This window comes from Ascaphus truei, chromosome 1 (genome assembly GCF_040206685.1).
Source record: "Ascaphus truei isolate aAscTru1 chromosome 1, aAscTru1.hap1, whole genome shotgun sequence".
Lineage (NCBI taxonomy): Eukaryota > Metazoa > Chordata > Amphibia > Anura > Ascaphidae > Ascaphus > Ascaphus truei.
Genome location: NC_134483.1, coordinates 265,306,522 through 265,317,186, shown reverse-complemented (window position 1 = coordinate 265,317,186; position 10,665 = coordinate 265,306,522). Strand labels below are relative to the sequence as shown.

The 10,665-nt window shown below is 47.1% G+C and overlaps 1 protein-coding gene across 5 annotated transcripts in view; it reads right to left on the bottom strand.

Moving 5' to 3' along the window:
- POLR2B (RNA polymerase II subunit B) overlaps positions 1 to 10,665 on the bottom strand; it is a 299,158-nt gene that overhangs the window by 134,649 nt on the left and 153,844 nt on the right. For all 5 annotated transcript variants that reach the window (XM_075603624.1, XM_075603633.1, XM_075603642.1 and 2 more), the window contains one exon: positions 4,107 to 4,226. In XM_075603624.1, the coding sequence (XP_075459739.1) occupies positions 4,107 to 4,226 (120 nt within the window). The remainder of the gene's footprint in view (positions 1 to 4,106; positions 4,227 to 10,665) is intronic.

The window sequence follows — 10,665 nt, the reverse complement described above, 5'->3', positions numbered from 1 at the left end:
CCTCATATCCCTCTCCTCCCCCCCCTCATATCCCTCTCCTCCCCCCCCTCATATCCCTCTCCTCCCCCCCTCATATCCCTCTCCTCCCCCCCTCATATCCCTCTCCCCCTCCCCTCATATCCCTCCCCTCATATCCCTCTCCCCCTCCCCTCATATTCCTCTCCCCCTCCCCTCATATCCCTCTCCCCCTCCCCTCATATCCCTCTCCCCCTCCCCTCATATCCCTCTCCCCCTCCCCCACCCAATCCCTTGTGTATTGTTGCATTTTAAATTAAAGCCTTGTAGATTTGCACTATCTTCCCCTTCTGTTTATTCTGGGGACACTGATTGGAGCTGAGTGCGGGAGGGACTGAGTTCAGTACACAGCAACACTTGGGGTTTGTGGAGCGGTGAGAGACGTGGGCTGAAGCACAACTTCTACCAGCTGAGTCAGATACAAGCATTATTAAGCTTCTTTTTGGTTGAACATTACATACTACACTATGAAGTTTTTTCTTGTATGCTTCGCACTAGGATTGACCGTTCCGAATAACAGGATCTTTAACCAGCAAAGACCCAGGATTGGCAGCATTTCAAGTTGACAAATACAGTATTTGTGGTGGACTATTTTCGTCAAATAGTGCAATAATCATTGCGTTTGTAAGGTACTAGCGCCGGGGATGTCTTTTTGTAATTGTATGTTTCTATTTAACTAGTTGTAGGAGACAACTTGTAACTTATCCCCTGGGCTGCTTTACCCAGTCCAATTATCCTTAGTTGGGTGATTGGGGGGTTTATGTTTTGGTATTTTTGGTACAGATATTAAAGATTTGTTCAATTAGTTTATCCTTAGGACCACCAATATAAAGTGTTTGTACTTCTCAGATCAGTTTATGTGACAACCCTCTTTCAAATAATACATTGTAAATAACTTCTTCTGTGTCACAAGTTTGTATGTATTTCATATTAAGACTTCAGACTTAATAATGCTACCCGTTTTCTGATAAACTGGATGAAATTCACTGATTCAGTAAAATAGCAGTACAGTATTTGTAGCCATCATTTTACTTCTAGAGAAATATGCATTCAATGCAAACTTACAATTTGTTTTAAATAACCACTTGCTAGGTTGAGAAACATTTATCCTAGTCTTCAAGTATATAAATTGCTACCATGCAAATACAATGTTTGTAAAACAGTCACGGATTTATCTGCAATGATCTAATTAATCAATTTTTCCAAAAGTACACATGGACAGATTAGGAGTCACAGTACTGCAGTGTTTTCTCCTAGCAATAGCAGCAGGCACTGTTTCATTTGACAGCAATCTTAATTAGGGCAAAGTAGTAATTTCCTTTAATAGGATATAAAAAGTCCCAGTATAACTTTAGCATTCATTCTCTATGATTAGGTGTACAGTATTATGTTATTGCTTAGCAGGGGGGACGGAGGGGTGTGACAGGAAGTCGGAGTACTCCAAGTGTACTCCTACACAAGCCATCCTACCAATTCATTTGATTGGTGTTGAGAAAGATAAGAACGTGTGGTTTTTATTACACCTGACAAACTTGTTCTTTCATTGCCAAACGGCATCTGAAAGGAGAACTGTTTCAATGGGTAGTTAGATGCAAGGTGTTTAATACGCCATTGGAAAATAACCTCTCAATTCCTATATTTTTTAGATCCCTAGAGGTTTCTAATTCCCCCATCTCCCAGGTCAGAAAAAAGGGAGCGCAAGGTGCGTTATGCACCAGTTTCTCTCCGCTCTACCACTCCCTCCGGTGTAATGATGTAATTAGCAGATGACAGACCGACTCGTGTTTCGCATAGGAGCGCTTATTTGTGGGTACAAACAATTGATATTAGTGGTACTAAGAATTAATAAAAGAAAATCTTGAATATAGTAACCACCAGTAGAACTGCATTTTAAGAATTGAAGATGTCTAAAATAGCAATTTTTAATTTAAAACCATAAATAATGGTTAAAATGTATTGATTTTTCTCATTGATTGACACTTTTCAACTTGCTGGTAGTGAGTGCAAGTGGAGGGATTTTTCTGTTCTTGAGTACATGAGTAATAGCCATACCCCTTCATTGCACCCTACCATTTTTAGTCCAAGGCTGATGCAAGAGCTCTCTGTTGCATTTATAGCAAGAGATTACAAATTGCAGTATATCCGGTTATTGCAGTAAAAGCAACAGAGCATATATTGCACAAATAGCATATCAAAATATTGGCAATGTAATATGAATGCGCTTATGTGAACATTTGGTATTTTGACATGCAAATGTGCAATATAAGATAACAAAAAAGTTGGAGCGCAGAGAAAAAAAGGTGGTGTTAGGTAAAATCACTTTAATGGGTAAAATTACATATAAAGACTTACAATCAGTAAAGCTGCATCGCCCGTGGGGTTCCCAAGCCTGTCCTCACTAACACTGCCTCCCTCGGCAGTGCCCTGCTGCAAGTCGCTGCCCTGCTACAACCCGGAAGTGGAAGTCCAATGCAGGGCTCTCTCGCGAGATCGCTACTCGGGAAGTGCTGGCTCTGGCTGGATTTTAAAAATGAACCCCTATAGGCTACAGGCACCACTCTCCAAGACCGAGTGTGTACCCTATATTCTATGCAACCCCTCAACGCTGGGAAATGTGCAATATACAGTACGCTTCTCTGGCTGCAATATGTGCTCTGTTGCAATACATTGTTTTCATGGCGACATGGTGTCAGTGACATCGTGCCGCAATAGCTATTTTTTTTATTTGAACATTATCTGTGTGCCCTTGGGATTTTTTCATTTCAACGGTATGCCATTTTGATACCATGCCACTTTACAAACTACAGTGCACTGCCAGAGGTAACAGAAGGAGGCTCACGGTTTGTAGCAAAAAAAGTTAATTTATTACATTAAAAAAGTGGACAAAAAAGGTCCCCCCTAAGCCGCAGCAGGGGTCCACCAACGCGTTTCAGGCAGTATACCCTTTATCAAGCTGTACACAACAACCATAGAAGCTCAAATTTATATTACAGCGCCGATCGCGCTATCGCGTGACGTCACGGACGGTGCAACCAATCAGATGGCATCTCCTATCAGACGTGTCCCGATTGGATATTGGGATCGCATCATTACAACAAACTTTATTAAGCCTCACATATCCTCAAATACAATGCAAGGGATATGGGCTAAAGGATGGTACTCTCCGATTGGTGTACTGAACTTGGGAACAAATACAACTTTATTAAACTAACATTTCACAGTTTAAAACGTCTGTGACGAAAAAAAGGCTTCCAAACCCTAGTGGACACGTCTGATAGGAGATGCCATCTGATTGGTTGCACCGTCCGTGACGTCACGCGATAGGCGCTGTAGTATAAATTTGAGCTTATATGGTTGTTGTGTACACCTTGATAAAGGGTATACTGCCCGAAACGCGTTGGTGGACCCCTGCTGCGGCTTAGGGGGGACCTTTTTGTCCACTTTTTTATGTAATAAATTAACTTTTTTTGTTACAAACCGTGAGCCTCCTTCTGTTACCTCTGGCAGGGCACTGCCTTATTTTCCTACCTGTTCCTGCTGCTTACCTGGGAGATTGCACGCCAATGAAAATTCTGATGTTGGATACTCCAGGAGAAACTGAGTGAGTGCACTTTATGGGTCGCTGTACCCTTTCTTTCTCCTTTGATTAATGGGACTTTGGTCTGTACCACTCATTTATGGTGCCGCTGGCATTAGGTACTAGTCCCCTAACCCTATTAGGGCTACGTTATGCTATATGCTTATATGGAAGGAGTTCATCCCAACTGCAGTTTATTATTCCAAACAGGACTTGTTTTTTCTGAGGCACTGGTTTTCTACACACACTTTACAAACTACAATGATATAAACTGGCAGAAAATGGATCTAAGGATAATTTAGTAAAGATATAGTCATGGGAATGATGTATGCTATATCAAAGATTTGCAACTTTAAACAACATTTATTTGCAACAGCATCACTGATCTAATGGTTCACATTTTGTTCATATTTGGCATTAGTGGCAATTTGCCTACTTGGCTTAGCATGGAGCAGGATGCTAGATAATTTAAGTAAACTCAGTGGAACAGAATTACGAAATGCACAGTGCTTACCCTCTGAAAAGAAATGCCAGCAATGGCCCTGCAAGATCCAGTCTTTTGTTGCCATAGTGATCTCGGTCATCAAGTTCCCTTCTCCCTAAAGCTGACAGGAGGAGTCTGTGAACCATGTACCTTTAAAATAAAAAAAATTAGTCAATTAGAACTACAGTCTACAATTTCGAAGTACAGGCAAGCATTGACAATAGGTTATGTGTCACAGGAGACAAACCGAAATACAATTCAGCATTTAAATACACTGCTCTCAAAATACGTTTTGGCCCATTTTTACCAAGCAAAACTATGCAATAAATACCCCCTCTGGTTTCATTCGAGTGAGGTACATGAGAATACAAACCCTATTTACCAAGCACTGCTACATTTTTGGTATTAAATATATCTGTGCCACTAGAGAAAAATATGGTCTATATTCTTAGAATTCATGTATGGTTGCAATCATGAGGCCATTTTAAGTATAGTGCGACTTTGCAATACCTGATCAGTCATACAGCAAAACTCCGCATACAATAATATAAAAAGGCCACCATGAGGTGCATGCTGGGAGGCAAAGAGCAAAATCCCTATCACAAAGATCCTACGCGATAAGGCCGTCCGGTACCGTTGGACCTTCCCATTCGGTCTGCTTGTGGTCCGGAATGGGAGGCCAGTCTATGCGGGAGCTGGAGGAAGGGGACGCCTTCTTACAGAAACTGGGTCTAAAAAACAACCCCGTCACGGCGACCGAAGCAGTAGAGACCCCAGACCCCACCTGGACTACAGCGGGACGCTCCCCCCGACCGGGCGCGTCCAAAGATAAGGACTGAGGGGGAGGGTGGATGGTAGTGGTGCCATCAGCCACACACTCTCCCAGTTTGCCAAGTTATTATACCCCCTAATAAACGTTTAAAGTTGCCACCAAGCTAGGAGCGGAGGAACCCCCACAGCGGAGAAAGGTGAATAGGAATGGCTCGCCCACCGGGATGCAGTATGGCAGAAGAGAACGTACCTGGGGCCCCAGATCCGAAGATGGCGGCTGCCACGAGGCTGAAGGAGCTGCATGCTGGAACGCAAACCCCGGATATCAAAGGAGCAGAGGAGGGGAGCGCGCGCTTCCCTGCCGTCGGGCGCGAAACAAGATCCAAAATGGCGGCGACCGGACTTCCGGTGACGTCAGAGGGCGGAGCAGAAGCGGCAATCTTGGAGGTGGCAGATCCGGCATAGAGTTACCTCATTTCCGGCGGCCGAGGAGCACGAAAGATGCGCACGGCAGCCGGGGGACACAGCGGCGATGCACAGCAGGGGGGACCATAAGGGCAGTCGCAGTAGCGGCTCCATGCTCCCCGCGGGGAGCCACATACAGCAAGAAAGCTGTAATGGAGGGGAGGAAGGGGAGGGAGGGGAGGAAGGGGAGGGAGGGGAGGGAGGGGAGGAAGGGGAGGGAGAGGAGGGAGGGGAGGGAGGGGAGGAAGGGGAGGAAGGGGAGGGAGGGGAGGGGGGGAGGGGAGGGAAGGGGAGGGAGGGAAGGGGAGGAAGGGGAGGGAAGGAAGGGGAGGAAGGGAAGGGGAGGAAGGGAAGGGGAGGAAGGGGAGGAAGGGGAGGAAGGGGAGGAAGGGGAGGGGAGGAAGGGGAGGAAGGGGAGGGGAGGAAGGGAAGGGGAGGAAGGGGAGGGGAGGAAGGGGTGGCAAGGTATAGTTGTGGGCACTCTACAGGAGAGGGAGGTGAGAAGGTAGTAGAGAGAGAGACAGGAAGTAGGCTGATAGGTGGGGGGAGAGGAAAGTCCGAGGTAGACGACAGGGTTAAGAGGAGGAGAAGGGGGTAAGGAGGGAAAGGAAGGGTAGGAGTAGACTGTGAGGGGGAAGTTATATAGAAGGGGCGAGGAAGTGAGGTGTAGGAAGAAGAGTGGGGCTAGGAAGGTAGGAGAAGGAAGGGGGAAGTTATGCAGGAGGTAGAGGGGACGGAGAGCGGAAGAGACGGGAGAGGTAGGAGTAGAGGGGATACTAGGGAGGTGGGAGTAGACAGCAGTGGCACGGGATCGGAGGCGTACGGGTAAAGACAGCAAGTGATGAGAGAGAGAGCTGTAGGTAGGGACGGGGAGTAGCACGCAAGGAGAGGAGCACGGGACGGAGGTATAAAGAAGAGAGAAGAGAAAGAGCGGCAGGAGGGTGGCAGGAGGAGGGTGTGGAGCAGCCAAAAAGGAAAAAGAAAATTGTTAACCTAAACCAAGAAGGAGAGGGGCGCGAAGGGGTGGGGACGCCGGTATTTTCCTTAAGCTCGGGGGGGGGGGGGGGGGGGGAATCCAAGTCGTAGTTCACAGGAAGAAGAGGCAAGCAATACCAGAAGTTAAGGGGGTGGTTAAGTTTCGCATAGAATTAGCAGGGAAGTAGCGCTACGGTTAACAAAAGTTTGTTCAGTTATGTTCACAGGAAAGGCAGGGCAGGGGTATCAGGACAGAGACCTGCCTAGCAACCCGCATGGACCTCGAGCCTGAGTCAGGTGACTCTCATACACTTGGCTCTGGCGAAGTCCTTTGGGGGGAGGGAAAGGGGTGTGGGAGCGGATCGAGGAGATCGGTGCCCCGCCCTGACCCTCCGGCACCCAAAGGCGATGAACTCGGTTCCCAGTTGGCTAAGCCAAGGAACCGAGGACAGTATAAATGTAATAACACTGTGGTTATGTGTTTGTCTCCCCCAGTTTTCCTTATGTATCCCCCCAACCCTGACCCCACCCAGGCTAAGAACACCCAAACAGAACGACAGAGGTTGGAGCCTCCTCAAGATAAGGACATCCATAGACAAACAGGTCAGGTACACAGCGGCTGCAGCTCATACGCACCAAACAATGGGTAAGGAAATAACAATCATCTCACACAACGTGAAAGGCTTCAATAACCCTATTAAAAGAAAAATCGCCTTCAGGGATTACATCCGCAAAAAGGTGGATATAGTCTGCCTGCAAGAGACTCACTTTTCCCAACATAACCATCCTAAATACTTAGACAAACATTACCTGACACATCACCTGGCCTCGGCGCCTGTTAAAAAAATAGGGGTGGCAATTCTCATACACAATCGGCTGACACTACAAGTAGCCAAGCCAAGATAAAGATGGTAGATACATTATAATAATAGGGACCATCCAAGGTCAAACGCTGGCGTCTGTATACGCTCCCTGCGAACACACCCCAGAGTTCTTCGCACAATTCTTTAACTTGTTACACAGCAAAGCACAAGGCAATATCCTGTTAGCGGGGGACTTTAATAGAACGCTAGACCCAGACCTGGACAGATGCACCAACCTCAGAAACAGGACATACTAACATTCAACCAGGGGATGAGGGATTGCCAATTAGTGGATATCTGGAGGGAGCAGCACCCTATAGCGAGAGAATATACCTTCTTCTCCCACCCCCACAACAGATACAGCAGGATAGATTACTTCCTGATATCGAACAGGGTGGTCCCAGTGGTCTACCGCACAGGGATTCATGACATCTCTTGGTCAGACCACGCACCGATAGAGCTGCGGTGCACACTGAGTTCGCTGGACAGACCCGGAGCGAACTGGAAACTGAATGAGCTCCTACTGAAAAACCCGGTAACCGAACGGGAGGTAGGGGATAAATTAAAACAATACTTCGAAATCAATGAGGGAAGTGTGTCCTCACATTCGACACTATGGGAAGCCCATAAGGCGACGATGAGAGGGATTTTGATGAATTTGGCCGCCAAAAAAAAGAGAGAGAAAGAGGCTAAGATAAAAGAGCCGAGGGAGAAACTGGCACAACTCTCAGAGGCCCACATCGCCCGTAAACAGGATGATATCCTGAAGGAGATATCGGACACCAAAATTAAACTCAATCTGTTGCTAACCTCCCAGGCCGAAAGAGAGTTGGCCAACAAGCCAGATACCTTACTTGCCAATAAGCTACGAAATAGGCTTCCAAATTACTGTATCGCATCGATTCGGACCCAGGGGGGGGACCCTACCTCCAATCCTAGAATGATCTTGGAGGAGTTTAAACGTTATTATGAAACGCTCTATGATGGAGATAAGGTCAGCCAGACACAACAAACAGGAGAGAGACTTAAAGGATTTTTAAAAGAGGCACGATTACCCAAATTGAGCAGAGGAGAGAGAGAAGCGCTACAGGGGGACTTTACCTCGGAAGAACTAGCTGAGGTAATAAAGTCACTTAAGCCAGCCAAGGCTCCAGGTCCGGATGGCTTCTCAAATCTATATTATAAAAAATACCTGAAAACTTTAGCCCCCCAACTTCTGAAATTATTCAATGAAATTCTCGCAGGGGCCTCCTTCCCAACTCAGATGCTCCAGGCTTCCATCTCACTGATCCATAAGACGGGTAAGGACCCGGCAGACTGTAAGAGCTACCGGCCCATCTCCCTGATTAATTCGGATGTAAAAATCTTCTCTAAACTTTTAGCTTACAGGGTGGGTATCGTCCTTCCCAGACTAATACACCCGGATCAGGTGGGGTTTATCGGAGGCAGGCAGGCGGCAGACAGTACCAGACGGATAATCGATCTGATTGATTTGGCCAACAAAATATCCCGTCAATGGTATTGAGTCTGGACGCGGAGAAGGCCTTCGATAGAATAGATTGGCCCTACCTGAGGGAGGCATTGAGAGCATTTGGCTTTGAAGGACGGATTCTCAAGGCCATCCTGGCATTATACAACGGCCCTACAGCTAAGGTCCGACACCAGGGCTTCCCCTCGGATCAATTTAAGATCTATAGCGGGACAAGACAGGGATGCCTGTAGAGGGAGAAAGGGGGTGGCCCGGGATTAAAGGGGTTACACCCCATTTGGCCATCCCCTGACCTCCCCCGGGAGTCGAAGGGTTAACTTGGCTAAGACCCAGAACGGTTATTTAACCCCTGTAATGACATGTACATGTGTATTCCCGTTTCCCCTGTTTTATTGTAACATCTGGTCTGCAGCACACACACACACTGGGATCCATCCGGGAGCACAAGGGTTAATAGTTGTATAGTGATTATAGCCCTTTGTGTAGTTTTCCCGCCTTTTCAGGCACCATTTTGCAGGTTCCCATAGGCCGCCATTAGGGCTCAATGCTTTTTAATGGTGAATCTTGCTGTGGAGTCCTGTTCCTGAGAAGACCAGCAGATGGCGTCCGAGAGGGAGAGCAGCGGTTTCCCATTGAAAGTCAATGGGCTAATTGACTTCAATGGAGAAACCCTCGAGAGAGCTTTCCAGGAACGAGTTGACTGCCGTCCAAACCGCTTAACCGCAAAGCGGATACAATTTCAATACAAGAGCTTTGATCACTTACAAGTCAAGTTCAACGACAAGTGGCGTGGGAATAAACAGTTCTAGGGCCCCTAGGAATAAAATTATTTCTGTCCCTATTTCCTAGACCTCCCCCCACTCGACCACAACCGGGTCCCCGTATCCTGGACCCCCGATAAGGGTCGTACCGAGAAGAGCGGGCCGCACCATAGTTTCCAATGGCGGCGGCAGAAACAGCTCAGGAAAACGGCTAAGTGTCAAATGCAGAAATTTGGTATTCCATAGCTCCGGTTCCGAAGGGTCCAGAGAGTCAGGGTTTGGGGTATCCGTAGCCACTGCTCCGGCATCGCTGCAGAACCATCCTTGACCCTCTGGGACCAATCTGACGGAGTATGGACCCCCTTGAAAGTTCGGGATTTTTCCCATAGACTCCAATGGCGGCCAAACCCCATTGACCGGCTACGGCGGAAAACTCCCATTGACTTCAACAGCGGCATCGCCGCGTTGAAAGTCTATGGCGGGGATTCCCATAGCCGCCAACGGCGGCGGTTTGCCATTGAAAGTCTATGGCGGCGAAGCCCGTTGTTTTCAATGGGGATTTAGTGAAAAACCGTGATTTAATTTACAGCGGAGATTTATGTATTAAAATGTAAAACGGTTTAAAGTGTATTTGTGTATCTCCGGTTTCCCAGGTCGTAGCAGGTCGAAAATTGGACCATAGGGTGTCCCAGTTCCGGCATTGAGAACTGGGAAGTTTGGACCTGCTGGACCCAAAGGAACCGGATATTTTAATATGTTCCTGTTTTATCCAACATACTGTATTCCAAGATATGGGTAAAACTCAGAGGAAATTCCTTTGCATACCAGAGTAGCAGATGGCCAGAAAGGCGACCCAATGTCTAGGACCTGAGTATGTTTCAAAGGATTTTGTCACCTCCACTGTTTGCATGAGGGTGAAGACTACTCAAACCAGAGCAGTCTTCAAGTGTTCCATTTCACACCTCACAACAAAGGATTTCCTGCCAGGTACTCCATTTGGTAGACTAGCTGGCATTCCTGATATAGAGGAGGGGTTATAGAAATGGGACCCCAGAGCCGGGGGCATGGGTCAGAAAGTGTTCCCACGTTAACCACTGGCTAGAGTTAATTGCAAACCAATCCACGGTACTCAATGTTAAGGATAGGGCACAAAAGGTTAATAAACTGATGTTCACCCTCTATCCTTGTCTTCAATTTATCATCTGATGGCTACCTGATTGCGAGAGAATTGCTATGCTATATACTTCTCATTCCCCAAACCCAAA